Below are 22,520 nucleotides of genomic sequence, written 5' to 3'. Positions count from 1 at the left end.
AATAAATAAATTTTGGTTTTTCTACTGAACCCAGGGTAATCTGAAGATTGAAGCCTGTGTGTAAAAATGTTACCAAATGGCAAAAAGCAACAATAAAGTTTGATTTTTATTTAAAAAATAATAATCGAAATGCAATTACTCACATGCCCATTTTACTGGGGCAGGCCAACTGTCCGGATACAACTGTGGCCGTGTCAGAAGGGTCAAAGACCCATAAGCAGTACAGACCACAGAGCCCATAAGGTCCACTAGGCCACGAAGCCCAGTAGCCCACTAGGCCCAGTCCTCATAATTCATAATGAGGTGCTCTGCACCATGTATGAACATGTCACATTTTGTACTATGACTTGGCTCCCTGCTCAAACTCTCTTTGTTTCTGTTGTCTATGCCACAAGCTCCTCCCATGGGTAGGGTGGAGTCAAGGTGTACTATGTAAGTGAACAGCAGAAAAACACAGGCTAGATGCTTATCTTCTGATGAAAAATCCTGGCTTTGATATAGCATGTCCATAGGGAAGTCACCTATCGCTTCCAAACTGACTTTCTTCATCTGTCACTTTACTAATGATCTTGGAAATACTTTGTGAGGATATGTTTAAAAAACATATTTGAGGTAGGCATGGTGGTGCATTCAGGAGGTTGAGGCAGGAGGATCACTTCAAGTTCAAGGCCAGTCTGGGCTACAAAGTGAGTTTAAGGCCAGTCTGAATTGCATAGTGAAACCCTGTTTCAAAAAGACAAAAACAAAACAAACCAAAAAATCGTATTTTGGGCTAGGGAGGTAGCTCTGCAGTCTAAGTGCCTGCCTGGCAAATGCAAGGACCAGGGATCGATCGAGCCCCTCTACCACATGCCATGCGGGGCCCTGGAACCCAGGCACGCTGTGCCAGCCACGGAAACCAGGCGTGGTGGCACACACATGTAATCCTAACACAGGGGAAGCTGAGAGAGAGAGATCACTACATGTCCAAGCTGCGTAGCAAGGCCCTGTACCAAATGAAAAAATAAATAAAACCATATTTTTAAAAATATGAGGTCCAGCCAAATAGCTCAGCAGATTAAAGTGCCTGCTTAGGCAGAGCACAGTGGCCGGGGTTCAATACCTGGCCTGCCATGCCGGCCCCACCCCTGGGGCATGCTGAGAGGGTGATTGAGACAAGGTGTAGTGGTGTGTGCCTTTAATTCCAGCTCATGATGAGTCCGATCTACATAGTGAGACCCTGGAGACCCTGTCCTAAAAAACAAACAAGCAAACAAGAAAAAACCACTATCAGGGCAGGGTATTGCTCAGTGGTAGAACACTTGCCTAGCATGCACAATACCCTAGGTTCAGTCTCCAGCACCACACAAAACACATAGACAATCCCCAAAGCAAACGTGTGCAGCACGATTAATCTACAAGCATTTATTAAGTACCTACTTTTGTGAGGCAATATTTTCCCCGAAAGTGGCCGAGTTAGAAAAGTGAAGATACAATGTACCAAACATTAACCCAGCAGAAATCACACAAATCATGACTATGTAATTGCTATATTGCAAGTAGAGGCTTTCTTATGATCATGGGCTTCAGGAGCTATAAAAGGGCCTGGCAGGACAGTGGTGCCTGCGCAGCGTACATGGGGGTAGGGCACATGCAAAGGCCGGAGGCTGGAGTAGCCCGACATTCAGTAACGGACCACTGCAATGAAGCGCCTGCCACGTACACTGCCCCCTGCTATGAAGCCAGCCACACCTGCGCTCGCTGCTGCTGGTCCTCAGGCAGTGTGGCCCCATGCTCCTGGTCAGTATGGTCCAGTGCACCTGACTTGGGGAAGAAAGGCACCCAGCCACAGGCAACCTGCTTGTCCTGGAGGCGGCAGCCGCTGCCCCCACACAAAAGCCTTGGGCCACAGGAAAGTGATTCACTGAGCTGATCACAACTCCTGAAAGAGAGACCCAGAAAAGCGTTCCAGCAGTAGGGAGCCTTGAAGAGACACGTACTGAGCACAGCAAATGGAAGCCTGGAGGTAGGCGAGAAGACTTTCTCCCTCTCAGCAGAGCCAGGTCTCAGCACCCCAGAGCCCGGGGCGGGGGCAGGCTTTCGAGGCCTGCTGTGGCGGGTTCCTCGGGCCCCTCTGAGCATCAGCGGGCAACACCTTGCTTCCTGGCTTCACTTCCCCTGTGCATCCTTCCTTAAATCCCCTCACTAACCAGAGCCAAGGTGCTCATTGCACATCAAGCTCACCTGAAGAAGCTTTGAAAGCACAGACCTTCAGTCCCACCCCAGAGCCCCTGAATCAGGACTCCTGAGGATGGGGCAGGGTGTGTTGTTTCTTTAATCCCACAGCTGCTTTCAATGCTCAGCCCACACTGCATCAAATTAAAGGAGCTAGGGAGTAGCTCATGGTGGAGCGCTTGTGTAGCATGCAACTGGCCTTTGGTTCTATTCCTGCTGCTAAATAAGTAAGTCAGTAAAGGAATTTGAAGAACCAAATATTTGGCAGCATGAGGAGGTCCAGGAGCACCCTGAGAAAGCTCAGTCACAGAGCAGACTGTGAACCCAACTGATCATTTTTTTCTTACTCTATATTTTAAGAACACACACAAAATATTTGCCTGAAAAAAAAAAAAAAAAAAAAAAAAAAAAAAAAAGCAAATTTCACAGCAGCCTAGTACACCTGATTCTTTCAAATAGCTTCCAAGTCTTCCTCCCTATCTGGTAATATACTGTTACAATGCTTAGTGTTCTCAAGCACTTGGGCTGGCTTTCAAGGACTCGCTAGGTCTCAGGGGGAACACTCGGATTTCTGTACACATATGTTCACTTATCATCCTAACCAGCCTGCAGGGTAGATAGTAACAGTCCTTCCCTTAAAAATGAGCAATATAGATTCCAGGCAGGTTAAGGCTAAGGTTTAAAAACTTGCAAGAGATAAAGCAAGGGCTTGAACTTCCAACTATCCTGACTATGGCCCCCTTGTTCTTTCCATTATCTTTGTTCTCAGGGTGCATTACCCTCACAACTAACTCCCTCGGGCAAGACAGGGATTGTCATGTCATTCTTTTAAAGCTGAAAATCTGGGCTGTCAGAGACTCCTTTGTCGAAATCACACAAAATGTGCCTCTCCCTGCCTGTATACTTCAGTTTCTCAGTCATCCAGGTAGTAGCAACTGTTCCAGTGCTGGTTGCTCCATGTCTCTTAGAAACAGCTGCTCACTGTGACGCATAACTGGTCACTGTGATGCACACTGTATAAAGCAATCCCCAGCTGACAAGCCATTCTTCTCCTGTACTTCCTGTTTATTTATCTCATATAAGCTCCAGACCACCAGAGATCAGGGCTTGATACTCTGGAAATGATCCTGATCAGTCCCCGTCCACATAAATAAATCTGCCTCCAAACTCTGGGTGTCATTTTAGTGTTTTTGCTCACTGTTACAACACCACCAATGGAAGCAGGAGGACTTGAACCCGTGGCTTCTGAGTCACAGGTCCCCTTTCCCAAGAGTCTTGCCAATCAGGCACTGGGCAGTCATGGCTATGCCTCCTCCCTGTGGGGAGAAGGGCCAGTAAAAACACTCAATTCGTGTACTGACCCAAATCATTGTTTTTAGAGATAATTCAGGATGAAAAATTTACCCTGAAAACAGAAAAACAAAAAAAGGAAGAAGTGATCCTCTTTAGTCTGTATGTCAGTTTACATTTTAAGACAATGGGCTCCATTGTAATGCACGCATTTTCTCAGACCCTTTCCTGTATGATAAAATAGATGCTATGTAGAGAGTCATTTAAAAGCATGACTTTAAACAAAATTGCTTTTAACTATGTTTTTTCAAAGTCAATAGTGTCAAAACACTCTTGAACTACAAAAATGGTTACTTTGAATTTATATTTGTGCAGCCTGAAGAAAAACAGAAAGTCGTAAAAAGTTTGGACTGTATTTAAGGAGTTAAAATTCCCCTCCGTTTTGTAGATAACATTCAGCTTCTTCCAGAGAGTTCCACATTTATAATAAACTTTAACATTCTCTTATTGCTTATAGAAAAACAGCTGCCCAAACCCACATCAATGTTTATTCACACAGGTCACAAACGAACATTTCTCTTATCTTGCATTGATGAAGCGCGCAGATTCACTTACCTAAAAATGATGACAAGAGGCCTAAGAGCATGTTGGTGTCTTCATCGCCAAAACATGACGAAGCCTTGCTGCTGTTTTCACTGAAATTCCATAAAGTTTTGCAAACCAAGCAGGCCAGCTGCCAATCCGTAGGGCCAAAATCTCTTAAACAATCCATGAGCCTGAGTTAATAGCAGTCAAATTGGAAAGTCAAAGTCTGCGTTTAATTTTTGCATCTTTAGCATGATGATTATGCTGTGCTATTCAATATGTGCCATATACGATTCAATGATCATTTAAAGTAATTTAATATTATCTACAAATTTAAGTGGCTGCAAGGTAGCAGTTATTCACTCGTGAATGCTTTTAAGTGTCTAGGGAACCTAAGTCCCCTCCTTACCCCGGGGGCCTGGGACTTTGGAATGTTGAAATGCCTGTCCCCAAGGAACACGGAGAGGCCCAAGCTCCTAGAAGTTGTAGCCTCTGATTCCTGAGTCTGGTCTCTGTGTCTTGATACTTACTTTTTAACGCCACCTCCCTCCTTTAGGACAATGTGCTTGTCTTTATCCACGGTGAGATTGAGGAGAACGCCACAGGCGGAAAAGCAAAGTTCCTGGTGCCTGGCATCCAGCAGTGCAATCATGAACTTGTGCACTGGGAGGGCAGAGAACAAACGCGAATGGGCCAAAGCGTCAGGCTCACAGCCACGTGTATCTTGGTTTACACAAATGGCACAATGGAAATGGGTGGAGGGGGGCTCACAACCCCTGAAACCTGGCAGGGAACCTAACCCATTTTTCCTGTCTTTATCTGTCTAGCAGCAGTGGGCTCCCCAACAACCACCATTCCCAGAGCCTGCTCCCAGGTAGCGGGTCCTGCTCCCAGGCAGCAGCAATAGAGTTCTTCAGATAGAAAGGGAACACAGGTAACATTCGTCTCTAACTCAGGTTGTTCTCAAGGGTCTTTGTGACCCTCCAGGAGCAACTCTGTAAATGCAGATTCAGGGAGGAAGGTCTGTTTCTGGCAAGAGAGATCCTCCCTGAGGAAGATCTGCCAAGGCCTTGTGGGAGAGAAGATGCTCAGACCTTTGAAAACTGGCCTGTGGCAAGGCTATCACTTGCCTAGGGGAGACTGTTTCCCTTACTCCCAGGAAATGGGGCTGGGAGTTGTTTAGCCTGTGTCCTCATCCCGCAGCAGGGGCTGAGCAAAGGATGCACCGGTGCGCTCGCCCCTGCCTGATGCTGTACACCTCAGGTGCTGCGCTGCTTTGGCCTCAACCCTACTGATGGGGCCAGCAGTGAACCTGGCAGAGTGGTGACAGCTGCCCTTATCTCTGTGCAGCGAGATGGTGGGTGGCAGTTTGCAGGCCCTGCTCTGTATATCTGCACCATCAAAACATCCTATGATGAAATGGACAACTGAGGGTTAAAAATTATTTTTGCATGAAATATGTAAGACATATAGCGCCTGGTTAGTAGAAATACTTGGGCAGCTGCCACCCACCAGTATAGGAGATAGAACAGCACACTCAAAACATGTTGTAAATTACAAATATGTACAATTTGTCAATTAAATAAAACATTTTTAGGGTCAAATTTATGTCTTTGAACTTCCTTTATTTTCTAAAAGTATATCATTATTATTTTATTTTTTTACAGAGGTTAAGAGCACAATATATTCATTGGGGAAAAGAAAGCTTCTGTAGGAGAGGGACAGAAGAAGGACCCGAGTGGGTTGCCCCCCAGGGGTATATCATCATCATTATTGTTGTTGTTATTGTTGTTATTTGGGGAGTCTTTCACTTTGTAGCCCAGGCTGGACTCAAACTTACAATGATCCTCCTGCCTCAGCCTCCTGAGTGCTGGGATCAAAGGCATGCGCCACCATGCCCAGAACAAAAGGCATATTCTGTCTTAAATATTATTCCCATAAATCATTTATACTTTATACCATGATATGAATACACATACATAAGCAATACCCCAGGATAGTTTTGTTTATTTTACATTGCTGGGGATTGAATCCAGGGCCTTTTCACTGAGCTATATCCCTGGCTCTTTTTATATATATATATATTTCCCTTTTTATGTATATATATATATATATATATACTGCCTCATAATAAATATATATATTTAAAATATATGAATATATTATAAATATATATTTATATTTATCATATATGAATGTATATATATGATAGATATATATTTATTATGAGGCAGTATCTTCTTAAGTTTGCCAGGCTGACCTCCAACTAATGATCCTCCTGCCTCAGCTCCAAGGGGCTAAGCTCATAACGTAGACACCACTGCACCTAGCCCCAGCATAGTTTTCCTATCTTTGAACTTATGGTGGTGACGTTATTCTCTATATGTCCTTCTATACCCCTAGCATGTTGCCCCTACATTATGTGTTTTAGTTGGTTGCACGTTGAGTCATTTCTTAATTGCCGTACAACAATGACTGCGAACCTTTTAGAGCCCAAGTGCCAAACTGCAACTCCAAGCCCCACTTAATCATTACAGAGTGCCCACACTGCAACTAAACCCCAATACTAAGGTTTTATTTAGAAAAAACTCAGACATCAACATTTTTCTCTTAAAAGAAAAACTCAACAGCACATGTGCCACAGTTTCTCCCCACTACTGTAGGATATTTTCTTGAAGGAGTATATTACATATTTCTGTAACTATTAGTTACATATTTCTGTAACTATTCCCTTGGCTGTTTATGGACATTTAGGTTGTTTCTGCTTCTTGCAAAATGGAATAGACTCTCTAGTGCATGAAGAGAAATGTCTCCTGCGTCCAATCCCATAGCAGAAATGCTAAGTTTATCTGTGTGAAACGCACACACCCATCTCTCTTGGCACGCAGCAGGCCGCTGGCCAGGGAGATGGTCTGACTGCCCTTGCTGCGCAGGCCCAGCTCTGCAACCTGAGCTGAGCACCTCGCCTTGAGGACAGAATGCAGAGCGCTCCCTCTCCCCAGGCACAAACAAGGATCATGTTATAGTCGCCTAAGCTCCGGAACCACTGCACCGATTATTGCCAAGAAGTACACGTTGATAAATTTAAGTGTCATTAACTCACCATTATTCTGCACAATGAAATTGCAGATGTCACGATCCTGGGAGAGATTTCCAAAAACACGCACAGCCTCTAGGATTCCATCCATGTTTTTACTTACAAGAAGTTTTAAAAGCACTAATTTTGGTAACAAGAAAAATAAAATCAGTAGCATTTTAATTTAAAGGCAAACCAATTTCACACTAAATACTGATAAAAATTTAAAATTTAGGCTGGGATTTAGCTCAGTGGCGCAGTACTCACCTAGTTAGCAAGAGCAAGGTTTAAATTCTTCATAGTGCAAAATAAAGAAATATAAATTAAATGATAATAAAATATAAACTCTAAAGCACTTCAGCAAGAATTAATAAACTAATCGTCCTCATTGTCTAATTTCTTAAAATCAGATCATTTGTGATGGAAGCCTAAGACATTTGTGACAGAAGTCAAAAACCAGGAATGCCTCCACTTCTGTATTTAATCAAATCAAAACCTTAAACCTAGCTCCGAACCTTACATTCAGCAATATATAGCTTTTTGTCTTGGATTATGGAATTCTTCACTTGGTAGAAAGATAAATTGTTGATCGTTGCAGTAGTGTTGATCACCAGCTCCTCAGAGTCATCAAGTGACTTGGATTCTGGAACAAAGAGAGGGTAAGGGAGTCAAAGATGCACCCCAGCAAGGACACTGTAAGCACAGCAGCAGCAGCAGCACCAGGGACAAGCTGCTGGCCCCAGTGAGCTGTGTGCAAGGCATCAGATGTGCTGCTTGCTCCTCTACTTCTCCGGCACTTTTCCCACAGGGAGATACCCCAAATGCAAGGCAGCACACCCGGCAGGGCAGGCAGGCCACAACACTCAGTCCCTATGCCCTGCAAATCTAGAAGAGTCAGGTCTGTCTAGGTCCTGTGTCCAAGGAGACACACAGGGTCCAACACGCCATGAGCTGAGCTGGCTGAGGTCCCCAAGCTGTACAAGGGCTCCTCCAGGCACAATGCATCCTCCACACTGCTGCCTGCCAACAGGACGATCCCCACCGTCACCCAGAGTGACTGCCTTCCTGACACACAGAATCCATCACAGTTCACTTCTCCATCACCCCAAGCCTCTGTCACCTCCTGCTGGCTCCCACCAACAACCACCTTCAAAAGTAAGTTAGAGAAGGCCACTCAGGGCACCACCCTCCATGGGCTTCACCTCACACAGCCCATGGGCCATCCTGGGCTGCCCTGGCCCTTCCTCCCCTAGAGCCCCCAGACCCCAGAGCCACGCACACCTGTCTCCTGGCTCTGTGAAGCATGTGACCAGGACCCTGCCTGAGAACTCTGTCATGCTGAGCTGGCTGGGGCTATGTCTGCCCTCCAGAACATAAGAGCTGGGGTTCTGTTTCAGACCCCCCTCTGGCACTGACTCATGGCTTGACAGTCTGGAATTTGGATCTGCCTGGAAAATGGCAAATCTCTGAGCCTGAGGGATGGTTCCTAGTGAAAATATTTTTGATTTTTAAAAGCCCCTGTGGAAGGAGACTGGCAGCTAGACTGGCAGCTGGGCAGCCTGTAGCACAAGCAGCTCCCCTGGGAGGGGGGCTAGGCTGCAGGGAGGGGAAAGAGGCATGCCTGAGGGCAGCCTTTGCTATGGGACTGTGAGCACAGGCTGGCGCTCAGGCTGGTGAGCACTCGGCCATAAGGAGAATGGTGGCAGCTGCTCTGACCTTGCCCCTGTGACAGGCCCCTTCTGGAGGCTCGGTCACAGTCCCATGCTGGCCTCAGCTTATCCTAAGCTTCCTGTCAGAGGAGACAGGAGCTTTGAGGACCAGCTTCCTGCTGTGGGAATCTGGTCACCATTCTTCACTGAGGCAGAGAAACCAGGTGGGAAAGTAGCAGAGACTAGGGTAGGAGGACTGAGAAATTCCCACCAGAAGCTGAGCCACAGAAGGCAATGAGGAGGTGGGGGTTCTTTGTTGAAGGTGACTTTTGCTCCCTGTAAGCTTTATTTAGAGATAAAATCTTTTGGAAGATAGAATGGACAAACGTTGCTAGGCATGGCAGGGCACAATTGCAATTCTAGCTATTCAAGTGGCTGAGGCAGAAGGATTGCAAATTCAAGATCATCCTAGGCAACTGAGTGAGACCCTGTCTCAACAAGGACATGTCGTTGCCCAAGCAATTGCTCAAAGCAAGGTAGGTTAGAGGGCCCTGGCCAATCACAGGAGAGCAGGGTTTCTTTGCAGTGACCCACCTCCTCTGGCATGGAGCCCTGGCAGTGCAGCATTTCTTAGTGAAATATTTCTCAGTGAGGGTTCTCTACCCAAGGGTCAGGACCATCCAGGGAGCATTTGAACAAGCAGATTCCTGAGACCCACATCCTAACTGATGAATCAAAACCTGACCTCAGAGAGGGCCAAGAGTTTACATTTTAAAATTTATTTTAATCCTGTATTTATTTGGTACAGAGTCTCACTATGCAGCTTGGACTTGTAGTGATCCTCCTGTCTCAGCCTCCCCAGTGCTGGGATTGCAGGCATGCACCACCACGCCCGGTTTCAGTGGCCAGGATGGTGCACCTGGGGTTCCAGGGTTGGCATGGCATGTGGGCATCAAACCCCTTCTTGCACTTTTCAGGCAGGCACTTAAACCACCAAGCTATCTCCCCAACCCAGGATCTGTACTTTTAATAAAGCTCCTGTGTGTGTGTCATGTGCAAGGAAGTTCAATAACCACCAAATAAAAGTTCCGATGGCCACTTAAGAGTAGAAGAAGAAAGTGATTTATTCCTGGGTTCCATAACCTCAAGGGGGAAACCTGGACAGACTCCACATGGGAATCCCTCAAATGACCAAGGCAGAGCACCACACTGCCAGAGGACTTGGTGATGGGGTGGGGAAGGGACAGACCTCAGAGTCACTGAAGGAGACAGCTAGGGGACAAGTAGGCTTTTATTTCAGGTCAAATCTGCTTCTTGGATTTTTGTCTCCTGCTCATCTTCTTTTGAATCAAAAGTGGTGTCCCCCAAGAGGCTCATGTATAGCAAAGGGATTTTATAAGATTATGACAGGAGGGCACTGACAATCCACTGAGGGGCTCACAGTTGAAGGCCTTATTAGGAGATGGAGCACAGATGGAGGAAGCAGGTCATGGTGGCATGACCTGGAAGGGTTCACAGTGTGTCATCTGGGCTCTTTCTCTCTGCCTGCTTCTTGGCTGCCATGACACAGCAATTTTTCTCCACCACACCCTTCTGCCATGATTTCTCTGCCTTATCACAGCCCTAACAGCAGGGGAGCCAGCTAACCATGGACTGACACTACAGATTGAAACAATAAATTGCAATAAACCTTTCTTCCTTGAAGTTATTCTCAGGTACTTTGAACCAGTGATGCAACGCTGACTAACACAGTCCTTCTGCCTGACATGTTCTCATCTATTGCAGGCTCAGTTCCTTTACTTGACCAAGCCATAGTCAGGGGAAGGGGCTGGGTCTGGAGCAGATAAGAATTCCCAGTGGGTTCCAGGCTAGCTCCTTGGCAGCTGGAGAAGTGAACTGTGGTGCCCAGAAACCCCAGGACTCAAACTTAGTGGGCAAGGAAGAGTTAAGGGCGCCCTATCGAGCTAGTTTCTGGTAGGAAACTGGAAAGGCTGTTGTATTTTTAATTAATGAATGAATTTCATTTTTGTATTTGGTATAGAGTCTCACTACACAGCTCAGATTCACAGTGATTCTCCTGTTTTCAGCCTCCCCAGAGCTGGGATTACAGGTGTGCACCACCACACCAGGTCTCCTTTGAACTCCGAGTGCCCCCGGGGCAGGGCTGGCCCAGCATGTGGAACCAGGAATTGAACGCTTGTCCCTGTACTTGCCAAAGCAGCGCTTAGCCCAGTGAGCTATCTCACAGGCCCTAGAAATGCTATTTTAATGAGTCCTGTATCCAGCAGATGCAGCTTTCCATCTTGTACCTTGGGCTGAGAAGCACCAATCAGAAGCTCTCCCAGAAGGGGAAGGAATGTCAGCAGACAGGGACCTACCATATGGTAAGGCTGAAAAGCTCGATGTTGTAACAGACTGGATTTCTGTAACAGCTAGGTGCATATTCCACCAAAGGGCTTACGTGTAGCCAGCAGCCTGGAAGAGGGTTCAAGACTAACTATGTAGATTTGGGGTTATTATGCAGAAGTGATAAGCTGTGGAGAAAGCCTTTCTTCAGAAAGGCCACATTTGGGACTCCATGACTTACCACCTGTAGATTTGGGGTTATTATGCAGAAGTGATAAGCTGTAGAGAAAGGCCACATTTGGGACTCCATGACTTACCACCTTGAGACCCACAAAGTCACTATAGCTCATGGAGCTCATTTCCTCATCTGATCTCAGTAAAAAAAAAAAAAAAAAAAAACTCCACCTTACTCCTGCTGGGAGGTAATAGACATCAAAGTGCTTTTTAAGCGATACAGCTCCATAAGAAGATATGGCGCTGTCACTTACACAAAGCATAAGCCACACGCACCCACTGCTGCTCCGTGGCTCTGGCCTATCGGCCCTTGTGCCCCTCTGTGCCTGTCACCTGGTACATTTCACAAGCTGTGGTTCCTGCCTGCACACCTGCCATCGCTCCAGACAGAGGCTGAGTTCCTCGAAAGCAGACCACATCTATGTTCTTAAAACCTTGTCACAGACGGAATACCTGTGGGCTCCCTCCACACATCTAAATGCTAAAATATAAAGAAACAAATTTGGAGGTAAATCCTGTGAGCAGGTGACAAAGGTGAAATGAGCACATACAATCCAATAGCTGGTCCTCTAGCCCATGCTCTCTCGGCTGCACAAGGAATCAGCAAGAAGATGGCTATCTACACCCCAGAAGTGGGCCGCCCCACAGTCTAATCCTGCTGCTAACTTGACCTTGGACTTCCTGTCTCTAAAACTGAGAATGAATTTTTATGCTTTCAGCTGCCCAGCATTTTGTTATAGTAGTCTGAACCGACTAACATGAACCAACAACACACAGCATGGGACTTTATGTTGCATAGCTGGGGTGGGAGCAGTTCACAAAAACATAGATGTTCTCAGGCATTAAACTTCCTCCCACAGGAATAAAATCTGCTACAACTCTGGTTATTAGTGGTTACATTGATTATCTTGGATTGCAGCTGGTTTTTCTCACACTAGCAAGCAGAATTGCTTGATTCACGTGGGCCTAAAAAGTGGAAAATGGTGCTGGGTGTGATGCTGCACACCTGTAATTGCAGTGCTCTGAGGAGGCTGAGGCAGGAAGATTGCAAGTAGGAGCACAGCCTGGATAACTTGGTCAATCAGTGAGACCCTATCTCAAAATAAAAATTTTAAAAAGATCTTGGTAGTTCAATCTTTAGTACTAGGTGTAAAAGAGAGGGTGCTATGGACTGAACTGTGTTCCCCTAAAATTTATGTTGATAAGGCTCCTAGGAATAGTGAGGTCAAATGAGGTCATAAGAGTAGTTGCCTATCCCAGGAGGACTGAGGATGTGAAAAGAGAGGATCACTACACATACCCCAAGGACTCCCACCAAGGAAAGCCCTATGAACACACGGTGAGATGACGCTGTACACAGGCCATAAGGAAGAGTCCTTGCAGGAATTGCTGGCTGGTGTCTTACTCTGGAACTTCCAGCATCTAGGAGTGTGAGCAATGGGTCTCTCTGAAGCTGCACCATCTACAACATTGTGTTAATCCCCACACTCCATGGCACTGGGGGGTGGCAGCCTGAGTTAGGAGCAGGGGGCAGATGTGACCCAAGGACTGGGTGACATGATCACAGGTCATGTAAGAAATGAAAGAAGAAAAGAGAAATGAACTCAAGGCCCGTGGACTTCCTTAGAAAGAACATGGGCTTTTGAATTTTTTGAGATTCCCTTGGCTGACTTTTGCTCATTTGATTGGTATAACTGTTTGAAGCTGTGTTATAAAACATTCACCTTTATTAAAACACATGCTTCTGGGGATTTTATAGGATCTACAATCAACTGTGTCCAACCTGCAGCCTGACTTGTTTTTATTAGAGTGAAGAGGAATTGTCTTGGGCTGCATTTGAAATATAATCAATGGGTCCAAGTAACAAAATTTCTTTTATTTATCTATTTAGGCTTCATTTATCTATTTTGGGTTTTTATAGCCCAGGCTGGGCTTCAACTCTCTATCCTCCTACCTCAGCCTCTCAAATACTTGGAACACAGACATGGGGGGAGTACAACAGGAGTTGTAGGCCACATGCTAGCCATGGTATTTCTCTCTAAAATCTGGAATACGTTTAAGGCCATTGTGAAGGGAAGAGGCATCTTCCTCACAGAGGTTCCGGGCCCCTGAAAGCCAGGCCCTTACCAGCACCCCCACCCCACCCCTGACTGCCCCGGGCTGGCTCTCACCCAGTGTGGTCAGCAGCAGGCCTACCACATGACTGTCGGCGGCCAGCATGGGGCCCACACGCGGGTGGATGGCCATGTTGGCCAGCACGCGCGTCAGCTTGACGAGCACATCCTCGGCCTCCATGGGCAGCCTGGGCCCGGTGGGCCGCTGAGGCCAGGGAGAGGGCAGGCCCAGCTGCTGGTATGTCTGGAACAAGGACAGCAGGGTGTGGATGCTCCCTCTCTCTTTGCAAAAACGTTCCCGAGCCTGGTTGTTTTTCGCTGTCAGGTTGCCAAGGATAAAAACAATCCGAACGACTAAATCCTGCAACAGATAAGAGAAGTTACAAGAGCAAAGAGATGGGAACAAGTTGTTGAAAAGAATACGTTTGGGCTTAATTTATTCACAGTTTAATTAACAGTAAAATGAACACATCTGGCTTCCTCTAACTCATATAGTATCTGATTCCCAAGATGGGTGTAAATGGATGGGGAAGTTAAAAGCACTTGTTGGCAACGAAAGTGAACAGGGCTGGCGGAAGTGATCAGCAAGGACCTCACGTCCTTCATCTGAAATTCTGGGTGGCCTTTTGCTTCCTTTCCTAGAGATCAACTAGTGGAGTGGGATAATGCATTGTGTAAATCTAGGTTCTGACACTAAGAGGCTTCTCAAACAGCTACATTTTCCTTAAAATTCATCTCTTGAATAAAACGCTGCATTTCTTTCCCAGTAGTGGACTGTGCTACCAAAGGGTCTTGTGTGTATGCGTGTTTTGTTTTGCATTGGACATTAAATCCAGGGCCTGAACACTGAGCTCCATCCCCAGTGCTTGTTTTTTTCAACTTTAATTTTTTTTTTTTTTTTAGACAAGGGTCTAAGTTGCTAAACTGTGTAGGCTGGGCTTGAACGTCTGATCTTCCTGCTTCAGCCTCCCAGAGAGCTGGGATGAGAGGGATGGGCCATTGTTTGTAGCTCTGCAGAGTTCTTAATTTGTCACTATTGACATTTACATCCAGATACTGTAATTGTTTGTGGGGACAGTGGTCTCGGGGGCCAATGGCCCCTGCCTCTCAGTGTCTGTAGTGCTTTCCATCTCCATGGGTAACATGGTTTCCAGTGGAGAACCACCACCCTACTGCACTAAAGCAGTACCTGCCTGTTCTTGACCTGGACAATGTGCCTTGAGTGACACTTTTATAACTGCTTGCTAAATTGTGTGTACATGTTTCATGCATTTATTTGGATATTAAGTATATTTCATAGTAAAAAGTTTTTTTAAAGCCCTCAAGATAAGAACCTTTTAAAATTAAAGATACAGAAAGAATTATGTTCTTGAGCTGACAAAAGTGCAGACAGAAGTTAAGATGTGCACTGCTTCTGGGTGGCATGGTGGTGATCTGGGGACAGATGTGAAAAGATTACTTAGCTGAGGACCAGACAAGAAACCAGGTCCTGGAGAAGCTGTTCCAGGTGCATGGCTTCTGGGGGAGGGTGGAGCAGGATTTGAACCAGGATTATCCAGACTCTGGAATTCTTTCCTGCCTCCCTGGGGGAGTTTTTTCTTTTCTTTTCTTTTCTTTCTTTCTTTCTTTCTTTCTTTTTTTTTTTTTAATTTTTATCTCCTGTTTTGCCCTCTCCCCTCCAGAACAGTTAAGGAATTATCTTTCAAAATACAAATATACTAGCAGAAGCAATGACCATAAACCAGAAGCAATGACCACACACTCTGCATATCAGAATAACAGTTGTCAGCAGCCTTTAGGAGAAGAGACAAAGGCAAAGGACTGGGCCTATTTTTCTGGGGAAACTGCAGGACCAAGTGGGACCAGAGCCCAGGGGCCCAGGGCAGGTGGTATTGGGTGTGGCAAAGACAGCTGAGGATTAAGGACAAAGAATGACTTTTGCTTTTGCCTAAACCTACTCTGCCAATCCCAACTTGCTCTTGCTCTCTGAAAAGAAAAAAAAAAAAACAACTCTCTCCTGACATTTTGGCAGAGAAGCAGCGAGGCTGCTGCTTGTACAGCTGGGAGTCATTTGCCAACACGAAGACGAGACAGAGCCTAACACTATCACAAGGACTGGAGCTGGTCCAGGTCAGCATTCATTTTCGGAAACATTTTAACTCAGAGCACTCAGCCAATCACAGTCACAGTCCAATTAGGAAATCCTACCCCTCCCTCCACCCCTGGAAAGACAATGCCAGTCCTTAGATAATGCTTGGTTGGGGTCGGGAACTGAGAGAATACACACAGACAATATGCGACCGCACTCACTGACTGAGAAGACCAGGCTGACTAATCTCTGTGGGGAAACAGCAGGGACTGCAAGGGCTAAGCAAGAGCTACACCATGGAGGGGATTATGAATTCCAGCTCGAGAGCCGGGCAGTCTGGGTTCATAAGGGGATTTAGCCTCTTTGGGTCATTACTGACTCATGTACAAAATGGAGGAAATATCACATTGTGAGACTGAATGAGATAAAACAAGCAAAGCACAAGTTGGATTGAGTAATAATTCAGCGCCGCTCTGAACACTTTTCACATATTAGCAATGAAATTGCTAGGAGCACGGAACTGTGGTGCAGTCAACAGTCTCAAAGAGGGCAGAAAAGAGGATGTTCAGTGAGCCCTGTGGAGCTGGCAGCAGAGTTACCATAAAGAAACTTGACAGACACTGACTTAATGTACAAATAAAGTTAAGGAAAATAATATGTACTGGCAATGATCTCATTAAAAGGGTATAAATAAAATATATGTGAATAATGTCATAAGAATTAGTAATTCAGTAATTCAACTTTAAAATTGGTACAGAAAAACATTTGTATGTTACTGCTGCATTGTTCCAGCAGAAGTTGTAAGAGTCTTAAAACCTTTCATATTTGCAGTGTGAGCATTTGTAAAACATTGAAAGTGGTTTGAGATGATAGCATAAAAGTATTTCTTATGACTTATTTTATATCATTTGTTTTCCTCATCGTAAAACTGAATAAAACCTGTTTGACTTCGTTCTCAAAAAAGAGAAAAAGAAACGTGAGTCTGACCCTGAAGACACGGGGGAAGAGAGTGCATTGGTGGGGAGGAGGTTTTCAAAGGGGACAATTTCCTTCATGGAGCTTGGTGTTAGTTTGTCCTTTGATCACCTAACTGTCCCCCGCCCCCCAGAAGCTGGAGCCCATGGGCTTTAAGGTTAAAGCTAGGTCACAGCATGATTGTATTACTTGAATGCTACTTCACATAAAACCGATGGTTACTTCAAGAAATTCCCAGGAGCAGAGGCTGGGACTCCCTGGATTCCAGAGGGAGGACACTGAGGTGGTAGCCTCTTGCACACCTGAGCCAGACCCAACTGAAAGGCAGGAAGTCAGCTCTCTGGCCCAGGACAGAAGAGGTTCTCAGGAATTAAGAACCTCGGTGCAAAAATGTTTTTATTTTCTAAGTGGAGGACTATAAGTAAAATTTTTGAGGCTTTTTCAACGTTTTCTGATTAGACACTGCTCGAGTACCACTTTAGAAAATCCTAATAGTAGCCATCATGGCAGCAACTGGCACACACAATTTATGATGTGTGCAGACCCTGTCTAAGGCTTTATGCACAACAATTCATTAAAAATAACTTCACTTTTGTCATCAGAAAAAGCACCACTTCTATCATTGACTCAACAGTGGTCTGTTAATAATGTCTGGACCTCACTGTTTTCCAAGGATGTGTTCTTCTTCCATTTGCACAAAAGCACATTAAACAAGGCAGGAAAGGGCTGGTCACATAGCTCAGCAGATTAAAGCACCTGCTTAGGCAGAGGCAGGGACTGGGGTTCAATCCCCGGCATGCCATGCTGGTCCTACCCCCGGGGCAACTGAGCCGGCCACTGAGACTGGGCACAGTGGTGCATGCCTGTAATACCAGCACTTGGGAGGCTGAAAACAGGAGGATCACTACGAGTCTGATCTGTGTAGGGAGACCCTGTAGACCCTGCACTAAATACATTAAAAAAAAAAAAAAAAAAAAAGGCAGGAAAGTCCTGAGTGACTTTAATGCCTTCTTAAGGAATTTAATTGTTGGTTCTGTTTGCTAATCATTAATGGGACTGATCCATTTACCATATTCAGAAGGATGCTCAGCTGTTGGCTTTTGTCTCTTATTCCTCCCTGCTTCACCTCACCAGCCTGTGCTTTTTCTCACAGCCTATTTGTACCACCTGGGGTATTGCAGTGGGCTGCTAGGAGCCTTTGGACCAGGCCCCGGCCTACAGGGCAAAGCAGGTTTTCTAAGTGATCATCTTTTTCAAAATTCAAATGACCTCTATGCCCCACCTTCATCTGCAGGCTAACCTGGGAAGTAAGAAAAACAGCTAAGTGTTGCTTTTCTTTTTCTCTAGAAATTCCCCCAGGCTCTTTCTGCCCCTAAAATTCCCAGACCCTCCCATCTCTGTGGCTCTTACTGTGACAGGATTCATTAAGCCGTTAGTAGGGGAGAAGAAAGTCCAGGCCATGGATCAGGCAGCACTAACACTGACACACTATCTCTTCGCTTGCTTTCAGATGAAGAATGAGGGGGTGGTTCCTGGCAGCGGCAGTGCCAACTGCAGGATGGCTTGCGAGATCAACAAGCGAACGGCAGATTGCGCGCTCGCAGCACCCAGCTTCAGCGACTGCTCTGCTCGCCGGCTCACTCCTCTTCTTGGGCTTGCCTGCGGTGCCTTCGCTTTTCACCTTCCTCTGCTTGGTCTTCTGTGGATCTAGGGAACACGAGCTAGGCCACAACAGAAGCAGCCTCACAGGCAGTTGACAGAGCTGGGGCTTCCTTGCTCCGTGCCAGGGTTTGTCAGAGCTCACCTGGGATCCTGAGGCAGGAGGCCCCTCACCCCGTCACAGGGGGCCCTCTGCTCCTCTTCCTCTTCCCCAAGTTTCTTCTACAGCACCAGGGCCTAGGATTATGGAGAAAGCCCAATTCCCTGCAAATCTATATAGTATCTCTCAGCTACTTGTCCTATAAAGACCTGCAGAAAGTAAATCAGGCCCACATAACAGATTTGTAGAGACCACCAACTCCACGGTAGAAAACAATTTCATCAATACATAGTTCTCTATTCCTTTTATTCTTAGACAATGTCCAAGAACTATCCACAAACTGATACTCCACTTTTATGACATTTTTATTAAATTCAATACAAAGTCGGACATTCATACCACAGCTATGTGTTTTGAAATAGTAAAATGAAGATAAATTAGGAGAGAGACCTTTTTTCTAAAGCAGGTAGTCTTGTGTAACCAGTTCATACTGACTAATTTTGCTTAAAACAGAACCAGCCTAGCAACAGCAATTGCCAACCAGAGTTCAAACGGGAATTGCAAAGGGCCTGACCTCAACCAAGCATTCCTGTTACAGCTGGTTACAGCCATCTTCCTTACTTCAGCATATGTTGTGCCCCAATGAACGAACATGTTACTCAAGCAGACCGGACCCCACACATCTGTAAATGTTTAAAACTGCTTTAACAGGAACAAAACATGAGCAGGAACACAGCAGTCTGTCAGGGTCCATCCACTGCAGCAGCTACAGCTGCCCAGTGTTGGGTGTCACTTTTCCCAGGGGAGAGACTGGCTGGAGGCCAACAGAAAAGGCCTCAGCCCTACTCCAAGAGGGGGATGCTGCGGCTTCAAGAGAATCCAAGTCAAATACTGAGGAAGAGTAAAGGCAGGATTCAGCTGGTGTGGTGGTGCATGCCTGTAATCCCAGCTACATGGGAGGCTGAAGATTTGAGATTTGAGGCCAGCTGGAACAATCCTAGCAGACTCTCATCTCAAAAGAAAAAAAAAATATGGGAGAGCACTTGCTTAGCATGTGTGAGGCCCTGAGTTTAATCCCCAGCAGAGGCAGAGAGAGAGAGAGAGAGAGAGAGAGAGAGAGAGAGAAAACAAACAACTTGAGCAGTCATTTCTGTAAAAATAGATGTAAAAATAGATGGCTGGATTCCAAAACCTCCTTCAGTTAAATTCTTCCTCTTCCCAAGCCCCCAGTCCCACAGGCATCTTTGTTTCTGTTTCTCTCCCCTCATCAACCACTCGCAGAATCCTGTCATTTCAAAATTCTCCTAGCTGCTGGCTCCTTGGGCCCACACCAGGGCTCCTTCCTGTGGATGGTTGCCAGGGACTCTGAATTGGCTCCTCCCTCTGTGGACAGCATGATCCTCACTTCTGGAAGCACAGCTCTGATAACATCCGTCTGCTCAAAAACATCCCTAGCCTATGAAATCAAGACCAGAGCCAGCACTGAATGCAGGACCCGGCCCAGAAAGAACACTTCTGCACCACCTTACATGGCTTCTCACACACAGCCCACAAAGGGAGCACACTCCTCCCACCCCCCACATCCGGGCACCCCTACCTTAGACTAGTTTCTGTGCATATGGTGACCCTGGTGAAGGACTGGCATGAGGTTGTTACAGCAAGAGTAAGTTATGTACAATGGATTCCACTCAGGAGAGGACTACTTCTACTAAGCAGAGGAAAACACTGATTCTCAAGATACTCAAGAGGAAATAGAAACTAAAAGATGTATAAAAGGGTCTAAAATCAACTCTCTTAACCAGAAAATTAAATGAATTAAAACACCTTGTTTTCAGAGCTGGCTAGACATTTCTCACACCTGAAAGCTAAGTTGGGCTTTGTACTTAGCCTCGTACATTCAATTTTCCAAACATTTCTTGAGCTTATAGGTATGTCTGAAGAACAGATAAAATTTTACCAAACCAGGACAATACATACTACTGTAAAAATGTGAATTATTCCAAAGCACAGGAGGTGTGTCAACAGTCTGCTCCAGTGCTTATATACACAACAGGAGACTACAAGATATTGAAGGCTCAAAACCAAGAATCTTAGTAGAAAGTCATTTTAAAACCAGAAGAGATGATATCGGATTCCTCCACCAAGTTCTCCATTCTACCAGCAATCATTTCCTGAGCACCCCTGTCTGTCCCTGAATGTGGCTATCACTCAAAATATCACGGCGATGCTAGCTAGAATTTCAGTTTCTGTCTGACTTCTTTTCAAGCCAGCAGACATAAATCAGGCCTTCAGGTTCTGTGCTGAGTCGGGGGAAGAGCGAAATCCACAGGGTAAAGCGGTGAGACTTGGAAAGAACGAGCTGCGTGGGGCTTACTGCGCTGCCTGCCGGCCAGGGTGAGGACCAAAGCCAAGGCTGGAGACAGGAGCGAGCAAGCGAGCTCAGCCAAATGTTCCGGGGCGGCCGCTGGGACTGTGCTGCGGGCGGGCCTGGGCGCACTCTGCCAGAAGGCGGGGGCCAGGAGCCAGCTCCCCATATAGAGGCACCAGGGGAGGGGGCGGAGGCGCCTTCCTAACCAATCCTCAATGGCCTCCAACACATGGAGGGGAAAGAGAGGTCACGCATTATCTTGCCACTCCTGAACGGCAGCAGCTGCATTAGAGATGAGGAGCTAAGAGAAAAACAAAACAGAACAAAACAAAACCCCAGAACCACCAACGAGGAAGGTTTGCGTTCAGCCTGCACCAGCCTGGCGTGTGTGGTCTCACTGCCCCCACCTCGATGCCTACGCACTCTGCATCAGGGTTCACCGTGTGCAGGGCTGCAGACAGCCGCTTGCCCTGGGAGAAGCTTAGTGTAATGAGAGAGGCGTGACTTTAAAAACAGCACAAGCCAGGGCGCGTCTGAAGATTCTCAGACGGCATTGGCAAAGGCTCTGGCAACGCTCCTGCATCTGGAAGTTCCATTTAAAGAAAAACATATCTAGAAGTGGAGAAGGTTAAAGAGAGAGTGGATCAGTGGACACGGGGTGGGAATGCAGATAAAGGTTGTTCCGTTGGGGCCACATGTAACCTTTGCAAGATACTGCCCATGATATACATATATTATTTGAGGTGCATTAACCAGGTCTCTTGCCCAGTAGATATTTACAGAAGAATTGGGGAAATTCCCTTCATGTTCTTCCAAAAAACAAACCCACACATATTTTGCTTAGCTGCTAAATGTGGCAACACTGACGTCAGAGGTGCCTCCAAAAGCAAGCTCTGCTTCCCAAAGCTGATAGCAACCCCGCTGGCTCCTTTGGTATTAAGCCCATCTGTCTGCACATTTGGTTTGTACCAAATGCAGTTTACACCATAAAGCAGGCGGTATGTGCATATTTCTTAAATGGGATTTCTCATTTAATTGAATTTGGGTCAATGTTTTTACCTAAAGTTCAGCTTTCAAATCACATGAGGCCAACTGAGATGCCATTTCTATCTCAGTTTTTGTGTACATAGGGACTGAAGGGATTAGTTCTGTCATGGGCTTTTGAACAAATGAACTGCAAAAGTCCGAGCCAAAGACGTTTCCTTTGTTCTCCTGCACAAGTCCATCTTGGGAGCTGAGAGGAGCGGATTCCTTCTCTTTGAAACTGTTCCTGACCCAGAAACTCCTGGCTCTGGACCACAACCAACACATGCAGACCCAGGCCCACCTGCCTGAGGGCTGGGCTCAAGGAAAGGTGCTGCCAATCTAACTACGAACAAACTGACTGCTCTCAAACTGATCTTTATTAACTTACAATCTTTATATACGATTATTTACTGAACATTCTCAAAGCAGGACATCTGCAGGAATACGTAGTGATTATTTCAGTTAAAGTTTTTAGGTTCTTTGCTAACAAAGGAGTCAACAACACATGGCTTGTCTAGCTAACTCTGACTGACATCCTCCCTAGGGCAGGCAGTTCAGCGGTCCCCAAGGGCTCTGTGGTCACCCTTCCTCAGTGGGGCACACTGAAGCCTCATTAACATGAGGCTATGTCTTGTCAGCCTAGGTTTGCTCAGAGTAACTTCTTTTGACACAAATCTGGAAAAGAGAATTTAGGGAAGAGTCTAACCTACCCTTCTGTTTTCTCTAGCTAAAGAAAATGTCCCTCACATGCTGGTGCAACAGATAGAAAGCAAGCAGTTATCACCATTTTTTTTT

General features: G+C 46.0%; 1 protein-coding gene across 2 annotated transcripts in view; it reads right to left on the bottom strand.

The window, feature by feature from the left end:
* Armc2 (armadillo repeat containing 2) overlaps positions 1-22,520 on the bottom strand; it is a 106,325-nt gene that overhangs the window by 5,371 nt on the left and 78,434 nt on the right. For both annotated transcript variants that reach the window (XM_004637510.2, XM_023722327.1), the window contains 5 exons: positions 13,566-13,869; positions 7,686-7,808; positions 7,193-7,306; positions 4,620-4,752; positions 4,120-4,280 (listed from right to left, as the gene is read on the bottom strand). In XM_004637510.2, the coding sequence (XP_004637567.1) occupies positions 4,120-4,280; positions 4,620-4,752; positions 7,193-7,306; positions 7,686-7,808; positions 13,566-13,869 (835 nt within the window). The remainder of the gene's footprint in view (positions 1-4,119; positions 4,281-4,619; positions 4,753-7,192; positions 7,307-7,685; positions 7,809-13,565; positions 13,870-22,520) is intronic.

The sequence above is a fragment of the Octodon degus genome, unplaced genomic scaffold (assembly GCF_000260255.1).
Source record: "Octodon degus isolate 3935 unplaced genomic scaffold, OctDeg1.0 scaffold00090, whole genome shotgun sequence".
Taxonomy (NCBI): domain Eukaryota; kingdom Metazoa; phylum Chordata; class Mammalia; order Rodentia; family Octodontidae; genus Octodon; species Octodon degus.
Note: the sequence above shows the minus strand (reverse complement) of the source record. Positions and strands in the feature narration are given on the sequence as shown.